Source organism: Crotalus tigris, unplaced genomic scaffold, assembly GCF_016545835.1.
Source record: "Crotalus tigris isolate CLP2741 ecotype Arizona unplaced genomic scaffold, ASM1654583v1 scf7180000023618.1514416, whole genome shotgun sequence".
Lineage (NCBI taxonomy): Eukaryota > Metazoa > Chordata > Lepidosauria > Squamata > Viperidae > Crotalus > Crotalus tigris.
Genome location: NW_024100082.1, coordinates 111,203 through 131,415, shown reverse-complemented (window position 1 = coordinate 131,415; position 20,213 = coordinate 111,203). Strand labels below are relative to the sequence as shown.

The following is a 20,213-nucleotide window of genomic DNA, read 5'->3' as shown; positions in this document are numbered from 1 at the left end:
AAGGCAGGCAGCGGCTCCCTATAGTGAGACGGAGCGGGGTGGGACGAGAGCAACTTACTGGCACAGCGGAGTGCCCGCTGCTGCACAGCCTCCCCGCACAGGTCGCACCAGCCTCGCCACAGAGTAAAGCCTTCGAAGCGGTGTCCTTCTCCCTTCTCCTCTCGCACTCGGGGGTCCCGCGGCTGCTCGAAAATGGTGCGCACGTCGGGCAGCAGGCGAGGAGTTCCGGACCTCAGTCTGAGCCGGTGGTGGTGGTGGTGATGGTGCTGCTGCCCGGAGCGGGAAGGCTTAGCCGCGTGGCCGGGGGAAGCGGGCAGCTCCTGGGATATTAAGTGAGCCCCGAGCGCAGTCTCTTCTCCGGGAAGGGTGGGAGCCACGCCAACCTCGGCTCCGTCCTCAGCCGCTTGCCCGACGGGCGCCCCACGCTCGGCTCCCACTGCGCTCCCGCGGGGCCTCCGCCGGCACTCCGCAGGGCGCCCTCGCAGAGCCTCGGCGCGTCCCGCATTCGAGGCCAGCAGAGCGTCCTTCTCAAGCCCGCTACCCACGTCCGCGCCCCACTGGGACATGGCTCCCGCAGCGCGGGGAGGCTGCGGCTCTTCTTGCTCCTGCGGCTGCCTCCGCCTTGGCGGCAGCGGCGGCGGCAGCGGAGGCTGCTTCATGTCATTGGAAGCGGAGCGCTTGAGGATCTTCTTCCGTTCGTTGGCGCTCAAGCTCTGCAGGAAGAGCTGCTGTTCCTTATCCAGCAGAAGCAGGTAAGGGTACTGCCCGATGGCCGGGGAAGCCATGGCCCTGGCGAACAGGCGGACGGCCCCAACAGCTGCGACCTGCCGGCGGGTGGCCAGCAGCGCAGGCGCTCTTAAGAGGGACCTGCGGAGGCTGCGAAGGAGAGGGAGGGTGGAGCGAGCGAGGGAGGGAGCAGGCGAGGAGCCCCGCGCCAATCTTCCAATGCTGGGTTGGCCCGGCTTCCAAATTGGTTGGCCTCGCCAAACGGAGACCCACGTTTTAACCCGGAATCCGTCCTCTTTCCCCTGCCTGGAAAAATTGAATCGTGGGAAAAGAGAGTCATTCTGTACGTGCTCAGAGGCAAGGAACACGTCTGGCTGTTGCCCAAGTTCTTCAGTCTACACAGCAAGAAAGGTTTTCTTTCCCGAGGCTTGGGGGGGGGAACCCAAATCCTCTTTACCTTGGTTAATCTAAGGCCTAACTTCATCCTCGAGGACTCATGAAATAATAGCGGTGTTCACCTGCAGGTTGATTAAAACCCCAGTTCTCACCGCAAGGTACTACAAGCAAAACACCAGAGAAGGTATTCTGCACTCAGCTTCTGTCATACAAGATTTGCAGGTCAGATCAAAGGAAGCTTTAAGTTCATAGCTGAATATATTCAAGGCTTAATAAAAGAGGCAGTGAGTACAGGTAGCCCTCATCATACAACTATTTGTAATAAAAATGGCATTGGAAAAAGTGATTACAACTGCTTTGAACACACTACCATTGCAGCACTCCTGCAGTCATGGGATTAAAATTTGGATGCTTGACAACTGACATGTATTTACGATGACAATTGCAGCCCGGGATCCTAGGATCATGTGATAAACTTTTATGTCTTTTTGACAAGTGAAGTCAATGGGGAAGCCTGATCCACTTAATAACTGTGTTACTAATTTAATAACTGCAGTGATTCCCTTAACAACTATGATAAAAAGGTGATAAACTAGGGGAAAACTCACTTAAGTACTTGCTTAGCAATGGAAATTTTGGGTTCAGTTGTGATCATAAGTAAGGGATTACCTGTATTTATCTTAACTGTAATGCGTATCTAACCATGTTATGATTTGGTATATTGTTTGAATACCCTGAACATTTAAAAATGAGTTTAACTTTCGGCATATGCAAAATGCTTTCTCCTTTCCCATCTGGAATAATAGGACAGGCTTCCTTCTCTGGTGTTAAACAGAAACAGGAAAACCACAGTATAGTGCAGTGTGTAACCCCAGCCTGAGTTATATTAAAAATACTGCAAGGACTGTATTCATAGAAGCTGTGCAGTAGTGCTGTGGTTGTGAAGAGAGATTGGCATTAAGGAACGTTGTGTTATGCAATTCAGAAACAGCACTGAGCAATTGATACACAAGAAAGCAAGCCACTGTGGCATTCAGGCTTCTCAGGCTGGGGTTGATACACTGGTCTAAAGCATAATGAGGTTAGTTGGGAGAGTTATTTCACTGTATGAACCTAAAACCGATCAATTGAATGCTGAACATTTTTGTGACCGGGACATACACAACCTAAGTCAGCTCCCTGTTTTCATTTTCTCACTGAGTGCTTTCTGGAGTTGTCAGCTGTTCAATCTCAGCTTCTTCTGGGGATTTTTGAAGAATTATGGCAGGGAAATTCCTGGCTTTATATCAGTATAAGGATAAAGTCTCTGTCTTTGTAAGTTAACCTTTTGATTTCCCACCAAGAAGTGAAACTTTGTAGAAGGAACCAATAAACACAGGTCACACAAAGAGCAGTCACTTAGTTCTGTTGGGACACCAAGGACACCAGCTTGTACACTGATGGCCCAGAATGAACTCTTGGGGGGAAAACAGTGGAAAGCAAATAAAAATAGCAAAAGCAAATAAAAAAAAATCAGGCAGTAGAGACCTGATCTGGATTGGGAACATAGTTTTGAATAAACTAGTTAAGTTTTCTTGCTCACCATCCCCCAGTCTGGAATAACAAGGGGGAAAAAGAGATGTATTTTTAAAATAACAGTGATGCCATAGATTGTACAAAGTCCTGTTTGCTTAAATTGTGGATTTTTAAAAAAATAATCACAAAATACAACAAGAGACAACTCACATTATGATTTATTGTACCATTTCCCAACTTGGTGCTTCTTTAGCTAGGAATGGAAAATCAACATACTTAGAGTGTTGTTGGAGTTTGACATCTCTTTAATGAGATGTGCAAATTCAGCAAAAGTGGAGTTTGGTTCTGTGAAGTTTAAAGATGGTTACAATTCCAAGAAACAGTTGGATCAATATGATATACTACATTGTTTATTGAACAATTCTAGACAATAATTTAAATCCATGTTAGCACTTTGTGGAATCTAATTTGAATGTCAGCATCTCTGTCGTTTATGTTGAGTTTAAACTGTTGTTAAATATACACATAATAGTTTGGTGTGGTATGTGAACCCAGTCAATTCTGGTTTATTCCTCAAATTTTGGTTAATCAAACTATTGTTTAATGGGATATATGAATTAGGTATGTTTGTAACTTCCCTAGGAAATGTACCTAGAAAACATACTTCCTGTTTTGCATGCTAATTCTGCCACCCCAGATTTACTTACTTATTGCAACTTTTACAGCCACACATTCATGCCAGCCTCTTTGCCAAAGATCTCACATAAAAAAAAAAGTATGAAGGTTATTCCTTGCTGCCATTTTTCTGTCCTCTCTTTGCCAGCCTGACAAATAGTTGACCAATGAACTACTAGAAAATGCACATGATCTCTCTGGAAAAAGGATACTTAAATAGTTATCCCATTTTATAATACAGGTAATCTTTGACTTACAACCACAATTGAGCCAAAAATTTCTGTTGCTAAGCAAAACATTTGTTAAGTGAATTTTGACTTATTTTATGACCTTTGTTGCCACACTTGTTAAGTGAATCACCGCAGTTGTTAAGTTAGTAACATAGTTGTTAAGTGAATCTGGCTTCTCTATTGACTTTGCTTGTGAGAAGGTCGCAAAAGGTGATCGCGTGATTCCAGGACACTGAAACCGTCATAAATGTGAGTCAGCTGGCAACTGTCTGAATTTTGATCATGTGACCATGGGGATGTCACAACAGTCGTAAGTGTGAAAAACACTCATAAGTCACTTATTTCAGTGCCATTGTAACTTTGAATGGTCACTAAATGAACTGTTGTAAGTTAAGGATGACCTGTACTCATTTCCAATATTAGGAAGACAAGAATCACACCTTTGCATATAACACTAAACCATAGTTGAGCTGTATTTTATTGAACAAACCACAATTATCTGGATTAATATACTAAGCCATAAACTGTGGTTTATAATTCACAAAGTTTGGGTTCATACAATACCCTATACCTTACCAAACAAATTAGTATACAGACGTTCTTAGCATAGTCATAGTGTATGAGTGCAATTGCAGGACATGTAAGATATTGCAAGTATTTGCAAAGAATTATCAGTAGAGAGGTTAACAACTTGCAGGGTATGATGTAATGTAAATAGCAGGAAAATGTAAACCATTATTCATGTACGTGCTTGAATTTCATGCATAAGCTCTGTGCAGAGTTTGTCAGAGGATTGAGCAATGGAGGATTGAGCATGTCAGAGAAATTACTTTACTGAAACACAATTTGAACACATGGCACTTAATTACCAGCATCAGGTCCTAAAAACTCCATTATTGTTTTAATGAAAAGATTAGACCAGGGGTCTGCAACTTTGACAACTTTAAGACTTGTGGACTTCAGCTCCCAGAATTTCTCAGCCAGCTATGCTGGCTGAGGAATTCTGGGAACTGAAGTCCACAAGTCTTTAAAGTTGTCAAGGTTGCAGACCCCTAGATTAGACCACCTCTTTGCCTTCCAGAAGACACAATATTCATAGTGCTTAAATTTCAATCACCCAACAGCTAGTAAACCTTAGCAATATTTATAGGCTGTAATTATTCACCAGAGAACCAGTGTGGTATAATGGTTAAGGCATTAGACAAGAAACCAGAAGATGTGGATTCTAGTTCCATCTTAGGCAGCCAGGCAGTTAATTTCTTTCTCTCAGCCTTAGGAAGGAGGTGATGGCAAACCATTCTGAAACCTCACCAAGAAAACTGCAGGGACTTAACTCAGTCTCCAAGAATCAGACGTGATTGAATGGAAGGAAAAAAAAATTACAAAATGCAAAAATAAAGGAGATATAAGTAAAAGTTAAAACAAATGTAAACACACACTTGGTTTCCCCAGTGACAATCTATGGAAAGCAATTCTTGGACTTCAGAGAACCTGGATATAAAGAGAATTGACAGTTCTGAATGTTGGTATTAGAAAATAAAACTCCAGAAAATTTAATTATAATTAAATATATATTACAGTTAACCAAGAAAATGAACAAATGGATAATTGAACAAATCACCCCACCTGAAGCACAAATGACCAGGCTCAAGTAACCTTATTCTCTGAATTCCTTGGTTTTCTCCCAGCTTGACTGTTTTCCTACAGACATTTCATTACCTAACTAGATAACATCTTCAGGGATCCTACTTGGGGGGTTACACTCTTTTTATATAGAGTGGCTTGCCCTATCAGTGGGGGTGTGGTCTTCTATGTGGTAGTTTCTTAATTGGTCTGTTGTTTTCCGCATGATTGTCTTAGTTATGGTTCCTTCACTAGCATACTGTTTATTCCTTGATTGGTTGTCTGACATTAATCTCTTCTTATCTGAATGCTGATTGTTGGCAACATGTCTTGTCTCCTTCGTTTTTTTATTGTCTCTTTTGAATGATGTGTAAATGATGTGTTTAAATCTATGTGCTTATTGATGGCTGGTTTGTCTAAGTGCCAAACTTTTAGGTATTGTCTATTCTCTAATGTTTTGGGATTTAGCTTGATCTTGGTTAAATCTATCCATGTATTATAAAATTAATCCTACTTTGAACAAAACCTGAATAACTAGGCTGAGAACAGATCCTCCAGGAAAGAATCTGTCTATGTGGTCACTAACAGTTAACACCAATTTGGTGGCATGTAATCTATCAGTCAATCAATCAATTAAATATAAACCATAATATCAATACAATACTCAAGTGACTCTTGTCCATATAGAGCACAATCAGGCAAACACAACAATGTAGACTTAAGATATTTAAATAAAATTATGACATAAGATATACTGAAATAATAAAAATTAAGTAAATAAATAAACAAAATTAGGATTATTTTTTCCTGAAAATCACAACACATTAGGGTTTGCTTAAACAAAATTAATTGAAGTTACAAATAACTCAGCTCACACCTCACACTAAATCCTAAACTAGAGGTGGACATTCTTTGGTGTGTGTGTATGTGAAAATAGTCAAAATGATGGTTGCAACCAAACAATCAAAATCCCAACCCTTTTCAATAGGCTTCATACAGGCAATGCATGTAAAAAAGCAAGATTTCAATCACATTGCAACATCCATTTTGACTTGTGACCACCTCAGAAATCACATCTGCCAGGGAGTCACTTTTAGCATCTTAATTGTTTCCTGAAAGCAGCCCAAACGTTTTTGTTTTATTCTAATGGAACAACTCTAGATGAATCCATAACAATTTAAACCATAAATTATAAAAGCATAAAAACATTGTAGTCCATCGTTTTATTTCTCAGAATAGCTACCCAGATACTTCTGGGTATTTCCAAGTAGCAGATAAATTCCTCTCCTGTTATTGTTGTCTTGCAAATAATACTTGGAGGCATGCTGCCAAAAAGTACCACTGAATCTTCAAGAATAATAGCCACTGAAATATCTGTACTCCATGAATTTATCACATCTCTTTTTAAAGCTATCCATATTTAGCACCATCATCACATTTTGTTATTAATTCTGCAGGTTAATTACATGATGTGTTAAGTTTTTTTTTCCTAGAGCAGGTAAAACAGAGCTCCTAATCAGCTTTATTACATTTCCTGATTATTGCAATCTCTTGATGCACTTTTCTCCATTCTATATATAATTGGGTCAATCTCAGTCCTGTCTATTTTTACCAGTTCCTGATTATGTTGATTGTCCTCTATTCACTTTTTTCATCTTTATTCTGTTCTTTTTCAAATGCAGTCAGCAGAATTCTATACATTAATTTTAGATATGGATTTATAATGTTAATAAGTTACAATGCCTGTGTTCTCAGAACATTGTAAAAATAAGCAATCCGCATAATGGCTTAATGCAAAGTGAAAGGGAATATAATATAAACCAGGTGTACATCCTGCCAACACAAACTATTTGGAATTAGTATCTTCCAAATCTCACTGAGTAACAAGTTGGTTCATTAGATTGCAATTCTATGGAAGAAAGACAGTAACAGCCAACTTTAAAAAGATGATTTGGCTGATCTATAAAACAGAATTAATCATCTTATGAATCCACGTACATATGTTCATATTAGTTTGGCTCTGTCACTGTTTTTCTTTTAAACCACCTAAGAGATCCTGTAATTGACATGATTTAAATGTTTCATAAATAGTGTGTTTGTAGATTTTGGAGCTTTAGGACAGATACTTTACAATTTCTTTAAAAATATTTTGTTACTTATATTTGGCAGTTTGCTGCCAAATTTCAGCTATACAGCCCTAGTTTTCTTTCTGTGGCCATAAAACAAATGGTGGGATCTGTGTGCTGTCTTTCCTAGTCCTTAAGCTGAGTATGTCAGCTCAGTACTGTGAATTATTTAACAAATTATATTTAGAATCTTAGAATTGTGTGAACATTCAGTTTGGAGATTCAGTGTAAAAATGAATTAGATGAATTTCCAAATGGAATGAATTTTCCAAAATAAAGGAGAAAGTAGATTCAGAGGCATCAAACCAAACTGGATGCCTCTGAAACAAGTGGGATAATTCTATACGTGCACAGAACTTATTTTTTAAGATCAATTTCAATTCAATGGACCAATTAAACAATTTTGTCTGAACACCCTAATCAAATCAGGTTGATTTTATGAGGCAAATCAATAATTTAAATCAAATACTAAAAAATATATTGAACCAATATATTCAGTGAAGCCCACCCAACCCTCATCTGATTGAGCAGCAGACCTAATGTTGTAATTCAGCTTCACAAGGTCACATATTCTCTATCCATTAAACCAAAGTGACTTGAACTCTCAGTCAAATTATTCCAGGGCAAGAAAGATGTCACTCCATTGTCAGCAGATCCCATTTTGAATTTGGTGAGCCTATTCATCACACATTTCAGCTTATTACTTCCCTATTCTGGTTGTCAAGCGTGGATTTTTTTGAACTTGTTTGTGTGCGGAATAGATGAATGGGTAAGTGGGAAGTAGTTTTATTTTCATTTCTCCATTTTAAAGTGAGATTTTAGGAAATTCCCAATTATTTCTCATATACACACAGAGTCCAGGTTTCTATTACTACCCAAAGGAAATTCCCTCATTAGGAAAATTATTTTCAGTTTTTGAAATGTTTGAAATGTTTTCTGCAGAAGCCTAACTTGAATACTTTTGTAGAGTCAGTCCTTTTTAAGGTATGCTGCAGCCTTTCCTACCTTGAGATCTTCTTTGACTGCAGATCTCATTAACACATTCAAGACAGTTATGATAGGAGTTATATTTCCAGACCCATAAGCAAGCCCCAGTTCAGGGAAGAGTGATAGAAGGAGGGTGATCTACAGGATGATTTTTTTTCAGTCTTTGAATGCAGTGTTTAGGACTTTAGGACTCAGTATATTTAAACTCTTTGGGATCTATAGGAAGAATATTATGGGTGGAAATAAATACTTTACATCATAAATACCTTTGTTTTCTTTTAGCTCAGCAGTATAATTTTGAATTCTTCTGCATATTTCATGTTCACAAAACCCCTGTGATGTTGCTTAAGCTGAAAGCTAGTGGTTGTCCCTATGATAATGATGATGTTTAGTGAATTTCCTGCCTGAGTAGGGATATGAAATCTATTTCACTATGCACGCCCCCCCCAATAATTCCTATCTTTGCAAATGGTGTTAGAAAAACAGTAAATATATTTACATTAGCTATACAGAAAAGCTATTCATTCATATCACCCATTAACAGTTCTGCTGTATCCTTCTATTTTTGCTTATTCTCTACATTTTTATCTTTTTATCTTGTGTATTTCTTTAAAATGTAGCACGAAGAAAGTTTTATTACAATTTAACTCACTGAAGTATAAGAATAAATTAAAAAGTTAAATGATTTAATATGTAAAACCTAAATGACTGCACAGGTTTTTAACTACTGAAATCTATTGTCATGTCTTGAATAAATATTAAAATGAGTTCCCAAGCAAACCTGTCAGCATATAACATGTGAATGCTTAAACCTAACCATTGCCCAACCATCTCCCAGATAATAAACAGGTTTTTTTCTCTTCATAAAAGCATAAATTCCTCCTTCCTATAGATAGTTTTCTATCATCCTCATGAAACACACAGGCATGCACACACTTGCACACCCAAAACTGTTTCTAAAAATCTCTGTGAATTTTCCCGCTAGTTTAGGGACTTATATTGCATTTGCTTTTATTTTGATCCAAATAATACTTTAAAAACATCTCTGCTACATTCTAAGAAAAATGGGTGGAAGGAATTTCTGGTTAATTTATTTCAGCCCATGCAGCAGAGTCACAATGAACATTCATTGGTGAATAACAAATGATAAAGAAACACAGATGAAAACATCAATTGCACTAAAACAAAAAAATGAAGAAATACGTACACTTTTTGTCCAGGCATGTCAACATTTGTCTGAGTCAGAATGATAATTATATGCTATGAAAAGGTGAGCATCCAGACCAACAAGCCAAATACACTCACCAAAAAAGACTCTCATTTCCTTTACATGGTAAAACGCTTTTTGGCTGTTCAGTTATACAGTGAAAAAGATTTAGGTCAGACTGTGCATTACCGTAAAAGTGATGTTAAATAAATCTATACATTAAGCAATTTCTATTTCATGTCCATAGAGCCATTTCATAAATGACAAAGTCTACTGTAAAAAGAGTGACTAGATGCAGCAACATCTTTTAACACAAAACCCTGCTTTAGAAATGATAAAAATACAGGATCTGAGTTATGGTGAATGGTTTTTGCTTCCAGGCCATGCACATCAGCCTAACTGCTTCCCAGTTTTTCTCCTACTCTAGATGTGAAGCTCTACATCCAACATCTGGAGAGCATCAGGTTGGAAAAAGTTACTCAACCCCTTCAGCTTTTTATCACCTTCGTACAGCCTATAACAATCAATTTATGCTGACTCTCAACACAAAGAGAAACAAGCAGTGGTGGAATTCAGCCAGTTCGCACCAGTTCAGTAGAACCGGTAGCTAATTTTTTGTTGCCCAGGCCCAGAACGGACTTCTGGAAGCGGCATCCACACAGAGAACCAGTTGTTCACATATTTGAATCCCACCACTGGAAACAAGCCTACCTTTCCAAGGACGAAGATCTATCTTCTTAGGTCTGAGTACCATCACCCCTGTGGAGTGGCAGAATAAACAAATGCCAAGGCTAGAAGCAGTGGATTTCTTCTCAGAGGTCTGCAAAAACTTCATATGCTTGGGAAGATTTTCACACAGATGTCTTCTTCCAAACAGAGACTGACATTTTCCTAGAGGGAAAAACAACCAAATAGATCTGCTATCAAAGTTCAGTGTGTTACTAGAGACTTTAAAAGAGAGAGCTAAAGCCCAGCGCTCCAAGTATATTGCACTTCAATACCCATCATGCCCAACCAGTATCTTACAACCATTGTTCACTGGAAATTATGAAAATTCAAAGCTGAAAAAAGGCCAATTTAAAAATCCAAAGAGAGAAAGTGAAATATAAGCTGGCTTCACTCATTACTCTAAATCGTAATGTGGCATGGTTTGATTTTGATTTAGCTTGAGGTAAGTCAAGGCCCAATCACTGTTGTTTATAAGACTGTTACAGCTCATAAGCCATGGATAAAGCCTAGGTAAACCAGGTTAGTGTCATCTGTCATACGAAGTCATAACAAAACTTATTTTTGGTGTAGCTCATGTGAGCTCACTTCTTATGGTTTCCTGCTTATGTGTCAATAAGCTTTTGTTCAATAAATCATTTTTAAAAAATCCCACACAAAGCTTACTCGGCTAGGTTTTAGGCCAAGAGTGGATTTGAACCTAATTTCATGACAGCCCGCTTGGTTTTAGCTTAATGACAGGTGCCAGCTCTGTGAATATTCATTGCCACTTAGCTGAGAAGTAGCCTCACTCACACAGGAGGGAGATTAACAGTGCATGGATGGTGATTTATCTCTAAGGGGTGGCAAAAAGGGTAGCCAAGGGAATGCCATTTCCTTTTCAATCATTACTTTCCTGAGCCTAAAATATTTATTCTCAAAAAATGGGGATGGTATCCTGACATTCAACACAGAGATTCTTTTTTCTATTGGTGATATTTATCACTGAAATTGTTTGTGCCATCTGCAGCTTGGAGACCCTGCAGTTTGGGGAGGGGAGGGGCAATAAATCACTTACCCAACCAGGCTGAATCGGTTGCAACGTTGGAATATTGCAGCTGTGGCAAATCATCTGAATGCTTGGCACCCCAGGGACCTGGGCCTTCCTATATCAATGTATGACACATTGTGGCTGCTGGCATACAGCTGAGACAGCCTTTGGAGATTACATAGGCCCTTGCAAGGCCCAGGGTTAAAGAATGGTGAAAGTGACAGAGAAAGTGAATAAGCGCATGACAAATTTCTGAAGCCAACAATCAGAAAAGGCCATGTGGATAAGACCAGTGGATTTTTTTAATAATGAAGAAGCTTGTCAGCCCCCACGAATAAGGAACCATACCAAAAGAAAATAAATGTACTACAAAACATATTGAAATAATAGACTGTGTCTGGTTTTCAGTAGTCTGATGAAAACAAATCAGGGACTGCAGGTCTGCAGCATAACTCATCTTTATCTAACGTCATCTACAGCTTTCAGCTATATAGAAGATAAAAATGTGCTCATTAAAATGATCTGGAAAATTTATTTCCAGTCTCATACTGGCAGTGTTAGAAAGGCAGTTCATTGCTATCCAAATAGCCAGGAAGTCATACAAGACTCTCACGAAGTCTTACACTTTTTTTTCCTTGATAAATAGAAATTGAGGCTTTACAGGATTCCCAGCCTTCCCCCTTCCCCTGCCCTAATTTGTATTCTGCAAGAGGCTGGCAAACTTGCTCCAAACACAATTCTACCTCTCCCCAAAGCATTACTTGAATTTGGGGTCCTACTTGCAACAAATGCATCACGCTACATTTGCATACACTTTTGCAGCACTGTGACTTATGTACTCAAAATCATTTGTTCCTCCTTCTTCTTTAATAGTTTGTTGACCAAGACTGTTTTCATAGGGGCTATTTCAAACACTTGTTTTAGTCTGTTGAGCCACAAACATGCCACAGGTACTAGAGCAGTGGTTCTCAAGCTTTCTAATGCCGCAACCCCATAATACAGTTCCCCATGTTATGGTGACCCCCAACCACTTATACATCACCGGGTGCCAGAGGCGTGGCCAAAGAAAAGGGGGAAAAAATGGCAGACAGCCTTGTTTGGCGACCCCCGTGAAATGGTGGTTCGACCCCAAATGGGGTCCCAACCCACAGGTTGAGAACCACTGTACTAGAGGATTTTTATCATCCATAGACATAATTTTGATTTCTATTTAAGTTTTCCTTTATGCAAAAATCAAACTACTATATATAGCATAGTAGCACAGACACTGCTGATTCTATGGAAGGGTTCAGGTCTGCATGTGCAGTTGTAATGGCTACATGCTCAGTAAGTGGTAGCACATAGCCAATCTTGGCTGATCTTGAAAAAGCTAGACCTTGATTTGTCCTAGGATGGAAGACAACCTAGAGAGCTTGGATGCAATCAATGGCAAACCATTTTTGTACTTTAGCCAAGAAAATTATATCTATAGAGACAGCAGGAGTCAAGCCAACCTAAAAAAATTGTTACATGTTTAGGACAACTGAGCAGAAAAGCTCAGTAGTTGTGTCACGGTTTGGTGTATACATAGGTTTACATATTTAGGAGGCCATTCCCTCAATGAAATGTCAAAAGCAGGTTCTACGATGCTGTGGGATACAGAGGGTCCTCTTCCTATATATCAAATAGGACTCTTTAGGATCACTACTATACTGAAAACCTCAGACTTTATTCAACTATCTTGTTTACTTAGTTATCTATAAAAAATAAGCAAGCAAAAACAGTTAACTTTGCTTACTCAATGCTTGCAGAATGAGAAGTGAAGGAAAATGAGAAAGAGAGAAATACAACCAAACCTGCATGTTTACGGTAAATCAAAATTTGTAAAAATGTCATTTGCCCATTCGCCTTTTTTTTAAATAAGCAAATGCATGTATGACAATAAAAACATTTGCCTTCCCACTCACATCCACTGAGCACTCCAATTACTTCTGGTTCATTTCTAAGAGCAAGTTGAAAATCTATCTGTGTATCTTTTCATTCATCTGTCTGCTTTTTTTTTTTTGCTTTGCAATAAACTTCTAAGGCCAGCTAAATATAGTTAAATCTTCTTAAACCAATGTAACAGTAGGAAATTGTGGTCTGTGCGGCTTGGATAACATACAAACCTTATTAAAGCTGAAAATGCAAACATAATTTGTTCTGGCTGTCCCCCTTTTGTATCTTGAATGAAGAGATGCCACAAATATGGACAAACATCACGACCTTGCTCTATGCAGATATGAGAAATAAGCCCTCCTTGCTGCTCCCACTATGTAGATTTCACATGGGTCTTAAGAAGTGTCCCACTTTATGTTCAAATGGCTTTGTCCAAGATTTCCACTATTTTGCTCCAGCTTCCTGCCTATCCATTTCTTTGCTACCCGGTCCCTAAAAACAAGGGCCTAATTTAGCTCTGCTAAGTGGAAAAGGGCACTTAGAAGCTGTCTACACTGTAGTGGTCAGGCAATATGGCAGTAATCATTCAAAATCAAGAAAGCCAGGATTTTTGAACAATCATCTCCAATCCATACAATCCTCAGCCTCTAACCTTATCCCAAACCTATTGCAGTACCAGAGGGAAAAAGCAGGCCTTTATAACTCCCTAGAAGGCTAAAAAGAAGGGTTCTGGGTGAAAGGATTCCATTGGCAAGCATTTCTTTAAAAAAAAAAAAAAAACAGGCTGCAGATTAGAATCACTCCTCAGCTATGAGTTAATTTTAAAACTGATACAATTAGTAGCTAAAAAAGTAAAAAAAAACTTTTTAAACAATATATACAGTACAAAGTACACATCAATTGCTTATAATAATGCAAAGTATGGGAACAGCCATCTGGATTATGGATAGATCAGGAAAGTATTGATACTTATTTTAGAACAAGGAAAGATATTATTTGATAAATGAAGAGTATATGGTTATAGACTCATTTATTACATTTCTTGGCAATTTTCTAAAAACCACCATTGCCACAAATGAAGTAGCAGTTATCACTCATATAAATTCTCTTTCTAGAAGAAAAAACCAATGCATGCAACATTAACATAGGAATAGCAAGCATCACCATGAGTCTATGAGATTATTGCTTCTAATCCAATGGGAAATGTAAGTTAAAAGGTGATGCATCATGTCATATAGAGAGCAACTCACAGGACATTTGTGAACAACAGTTTAAGAGGTGACAGACCTCAAGAAATTATCACTGTCAGCCCATCATAAATTATTACAGCAACTCAGAAAGAAGGGTATCTTGGGGATAATCCACATCTGTAATCCTTGATAAATGTTTTAATGCCTATGTACCCTTGATGTTTTTGATACAATTTTGCTTTGAAGCAATCTTTGAGGTAACATATCTAAAGCCTCTAAAAAAGTTAAAAATAAACGAAATAGCAATACAGGTCACTACAGCACACAATTTATAAATACTTAATTATATATGTATATATGTATGTGTGTGTGTGTGTGTGTCTGTGTGTGTGTGTATGTACAATGCTTTTTTTGTAAATACAAAGGTGCCTGAACTCACACGTCATACAATCCACCTTGCCTACCCTACAAGGTATCTAAAAAACTAGGATTTTGTTCAAGGTAAGTTAATACTATTAATGTATACAAATGCACAAATCCTTTGAAAAAAGGTGCAGAACTCCCTTCCGGTGCGTTCTATGACAAAAAAAGCCCTGTGTTTGTATATGTAAAGCTATGTAACTTTTATTTTTTATTTTATTTTGTTTTATTTATATTGGTTTAAGAAGATCTTATTATATTTAACTGGACTTAAAGTTTATTGCAAACTAAAAAAAACCTCAGGCAATCACATTGTTTCTTCTCTCTTTTAATCCCTTGTTTGTCATTGTAATCTTTCACACAGTTCTGTCATACAATGCAAGATCACAACACAGATAGTTTGCCAGTAACCTACTGTATCTCAGGCTATCCTTTGGTTATCTGCACCAACAAAACCAATGTACCAGTCAAGAGTTCAGAATAAATCTCCTGAAAACATGTTTAATATAGGATAGTATCAAAAACAGGACAAGGGAAATGCTGTCCCCTGTTAGTCCTTAAAGACTAGGTTTATTTCAGGAAATCTAAGACACTCCCTCCTTAAATGTATATCACCTTTCTATACTCTTACACAGGGCTTTTTTTTGTCATAGAACGCCCAGAATGGAGTTCTGGCACCTTTTTTGGATGGAACCTTGTAGGGTAGGCAAGGCGGGTTGTATGACGTGTGTGAGTTCTGGCACCTTTTTTTTTTTTTAACAAAAAAAGCACTGTTCTTACACTTTCATCATTCAAAATCCTCCCAAACTGAAATTCATCCAAGATGTGTAATTAAGCCGAATGAATAAAAGGCAAACATAAATTAAGTGCTGGAATTCTTTGCATAGAATTCTTTGGGCAATTTCAAGTATAATTTGAGCATTTTAAATAATACAGGTTCAAATACAGATCAGAATTATACAGATTAAAAATAATTAATTCAAGTTCAAGTTGAATATAAGTGGTCCATATACAAGATAGCCCCCCCCCGGGAAGATGTTTGGATAGCAAAGTTTTCACAGCACATGTCTAGGTGAAGATTTCTCATACTAAAAGGAAAAAATAGGCCAGTCAGAATATTTTTAAAAATTTTAAAAATCATTTTCAGATCAAAGACCCCTAAATAAAATGCAAACTAATGCAAAATATTAAGAGAAATTATAAAAAGGACATAACCTTGCAATTGAAATGCCATCCTTTCTGTGTATGTGCAACATGCATGCACATAAAAAGGGCAAGGCTTCAGACACACCACTGTAATCTCCATTTTTACTTTTTGTCCTCTCCTGATAATGTCCCTGCTTTTAATTTTGTCTAAAATTAAAACATTTGATTTTATTAAAGATGGCAATCTGAGGCCCTAGGGAGTAATCTGAAGTGGCTGAATGAACTAATTTAAAACTCTCATGAAATCTTCTAGAAAGCAACGACCAGCCAATCTTCCGGTAGTAGGTAGCATTGCTGTATCTCACTATAATATATAAAGACAGCTGCTATTTCTTGGTGTATCCTCATTCAAAGGGGGAATTGATTTGTGTATCTGAATCAAGATTTTCAACATTTCATTCTGATCACTTGATTTTTTTCCTGAATCAATTCAAATGCAAGAACTTATGCTCCCCCGAGTACTGTAAAAACTAATAGTGATTACATAGTTAGGAATCTTAATATTTAGGTGAATCCAATAGGAAAAAATGACAGTGCTTTAAAAGCATTTTGCAATTTAAAAAATAGTTGCTGTGACTGTACTTTTCTCAGATATAATGTCAATATGTGGCTCTCTAGCACCTCAGGACAATTTGCTCTTTTCATTATTCCCCAAACACTCTTTAACATAAAATCATTCTTTCTAAGTGCCACTCCTTGTCTTAATAATGGCTTCCCTTCCAAGATAAGAAACCTGCTTGATTTTAAAATGAGAGACCATCAATACTTTTATTCCAAGGTTGGGAAAGATTTACAGTGTGCAGCCTTGTGGAAAAAGGGCCTATGTCAATTAAACAATGTAACTTCATTTATTATGTCTCAGTCATATATAACTTGTTTTATAGTGTTGTACCTCTTTATCATAAAGGAAAAATAAAATCTCATATTTCAACATTTGAGAAATACATTGGATACTAATCAGGAAAATAGATCTTATCAGAACTGATGATTGATTACAAAGCTAGAGATACAGCTTTACAAGGAATATGTTTATGTTGAAACATCATAGTAAATTACAAGCACAGCTTAAAAGCCAATGGTTGGATTTACAGTATTGAATATACTAAGCCAAAACTAAACAAACCACATTTTGTATTTTGTACAAACCAAGTGATCCCGATTCATTTACTGAAATAACATAATTAACCTTCATTTTGCCCCTAAACTGTAAGACAGAGGCTGCAAAAGTTGTAATGGCTAGTTTTGATCTTGGTTTCATAAGCTGTAAGAAGACCTTAACCAGGAATCCTGTACCTGAATTAAAGATTTTTTAAATAATTCAAGAATATCAGGAATTAACTTTAGTTGGCAAGTAAGGTTCATCACTATACTATGGTTGGCAGTTCTTACAATTCTCCTATGCAGTGGAATCTTTAGCTAATCACTACAATCAGCTACAAGCTCAGTGTCAATTCATCCAGTTATAAATTACTGAATAACAAGTGTGATAGCTTAGTGATAAAACACATGCCTTGCACCCAGAGACATAAGTCCCTGACTCTTCCCATATAGAGATGGGAAAAGTTCAAAGAGCTGTCATTAGTCAGTATTGACCACTGTCTTGGACATTCTGGCCCAGTAAGTTATATATGCTTTGTTGAAGTACCTGTGCCATGTAATTTAATACAAGGAAGGTAAATGTGTTCAAAGCACACAGCTTCATTATCTTTATCTTACGTAATCACAGAAATAATTATTCTACACACACACATACACTCGTTGATCACTTAATATGAAAAAAGTATATTAGATGATATTAATCTATTTTCTTTCAAAAAGAAAGACAGTTTCTAGCCACTCTAGGTTTAGCATTTTGGTATAAAATACAAATTTGGGAGGAAAAAAGACACAGTTGTCATACATACTGTGTTGTACAATATTGCCATACATCAACCATGCATATCCTGAAATCACCAGCATTAGTAGCATTAGAGCAGGCTGGTATAGAAAGTGCATAGTGATAAAGAGACTCAGGTAAATAAAACAAACAAATCACATAAGTGTATACTCCACCTGCTAATAGATTACAAAAGGCTTCATTGCTTATGAGCCTCAAATTTTCTGCAAGCAAGCAGAACTGAACATTTAAGCTATTAATCAGTACTGAAATTCCATTTTTCCAAAGATGATTTTCTATATCCAGCTATACTCCCAGATAATACCCCATTCATGTGATGATCTCAGCAGACAATCAAGCTGGAACACATTAATACTTAAATTCTTTATCTAACTGACCTATATCAGAATCTAAATTTTGATACTGGCAATTATATGTTTATTTCAATCTATAAAGACTTTATAGATTGACCACTAGCATAATATCTGTTTTGCTATTCAGGATTTTTGCTGATTTTTTCTGACTCTGGTAAATAACTATTGGCAAACCATGACTCATCAAGCCTGAAATTATCAATGGCTATTTTATTTTTTAAATTTATATGCCTCCCATCTTACTATCCAAAGTGATAGTATGCCTTTTCTGGGCTACCTAACATTGCACCCTCTGTTTATTGTCTTTTACATTGTTCACAGTGTTGCTTTGCTGTAATGCAGCCATGTCAAACTCACAATGTCACGTGACGTTGCGTGACATATCGGGACTTTTTCCCCATTGCCGGCAATGGAGTGGGTGCAGTTTTGGCATGATGCATCTGACCTGAGGGCCAGCAGTTTGACATGCCTGCTGTAATGTATCTCCCACAGCAGTCTTGCTGATCATATGAGTTTACATCATTCTACTTAGGTGACTCAATGTATTTTTTTTCTTCACTGTGAATACAATTATTCTTTTTTGTTCCTTTCAGTTCTTGCTTTCCTCCCATATCATATTATTAATACTGGTCAGTCAAGAGCTTTTGTGACTTTTCTGTGAAGAACACACAGTCAAAGTAGGTGGCACTACGAACATAGCTAAACCCTAGCTATCAGTGGTTGTGGTGCCTGCTATCCCTGCAGATCCATTATCCAAGCAAATAGTTTCCTCTCTTCAAGCCTTAGGTAATAGTAATTCTGAGACTGGGGGGGAGGGAGAACCTCAGTTTTACTAACTCATCCCTTTTGTAGCAGCTAATAGCACATTTCTCTTTCTGCTATGACAGTCCATGCAGAAAATGAGTTCCTTGTGAATAGTAAGAACCAAGAACTAATACAAACTACACTACGTGAACATGTGACCCAAATATAGTCAGGATACATAAGAATCAAGTGGACAAAACCAAACAATGATGATTGGCTTTCTGGCTTGTGGTGAAGATGGGAAATAGGAGACACCAAAGGGTATATAAAATCATGCGTGGTATGGAAAATTGGACAGGGACATTTTTTCTCCCTTTCTGGGTCATCCACTAGAACTCAGTACAGAAAGATTTAGTGTCTATGCAAGAAAGCACAAATGTGTAGTTCATGTCACTGTGGTGATGGTGACCTGCTGAAATATTTCTAAATGGGAGACTAATCAGAACTACAGATTGGATAATAAATGGTTACTTGATTTGATTCCTCTGGAATCACAAGCAGCTCTCAGAAAGCAAATTATCTGCTCTAAGAGTTATTGCCTTCCCAAATATCCTACTGAGCTTCTTGAATACATTTGGTTTGCCTCCGTGGGTAATGGGCAGAAGGAACAACTCTGAGGGACAGGAAGAAGAGACTCCCTCTCTTTATCTTCATGAGTGCTAGGGAAGGTCTTGTCTGAGATGCTTACTTGGATTACAGTTTTGCCCCAATCTAACTGTTGTCTTGATAATAGCTCTTCCTCCTGCTCTTCAGTTCGTTATTCCTTTTGCATATTATATTGTATGAAAAAACCTGAACTAGATGGCCTGATTTAGCAAAGGCAGGACAAGAAGCAACGGGTGGAAACTAATCAAGGAGAGAAGCAACCTAGAACTAAGGAGAAACTTCCTGACAGTGAGAACAATTAATCAGTGGAACAGCTTGCCTCCAGAAGCAGTAAATGCTCCAACACTGGAAGTTTTTAAGAAGAGACTGGACAGCCACTTGTCCGAAATGGTGTAGGGTTTCCTGCCCGAGCAGGGGGTTGGACTAGATGACCTCCAAGGTCTCTTCCAACTTTACTAATATGAATATGAATAATTATTTCTGAACAAATATCCTTGTCTATTAATATTAGATGAGTTGTGCTGGGTTAAACCACAGTTTTTTCTGCTGCAGCCTTGTGTTCCAATATTAGCCAAGCAG

The 20,213-nt window shown here is 37.9% G+C and overlaps 1 protein-coding gene and 1 long non-coding RNA gene across 2 annotated transcripts in view; one reads left to right on the top strand and one right to left on the bottom strand.

The window, feature by feature from the left end:
• The window catches only part of RASSF5 (Ras association domain family member 5), a 75,140-nt gene extending 74,186 nt beyond the window's left edge, over window positions 1–954 (bottom strand). The window contains exon 1 of the mRNA XM_039320069.1: window positions 59–954. Within this exon, the coding sequence (XP_039176003.1) occupies window positions 59–785 (727 nt within the window). The 5' untranslated portion in view covers window positions 786–954. The remainder of the gene's footprint in view (window positions 1–58) is intronic.
• LOC120297441 overlaps window positions 1–20,213 on the top strand; it is a 30,376-nt gene that overhangs the window by 780 nt on the left and 9,383 nt on the right. The gene's annotated exons all lie outside the window — the stretch shown is intronic.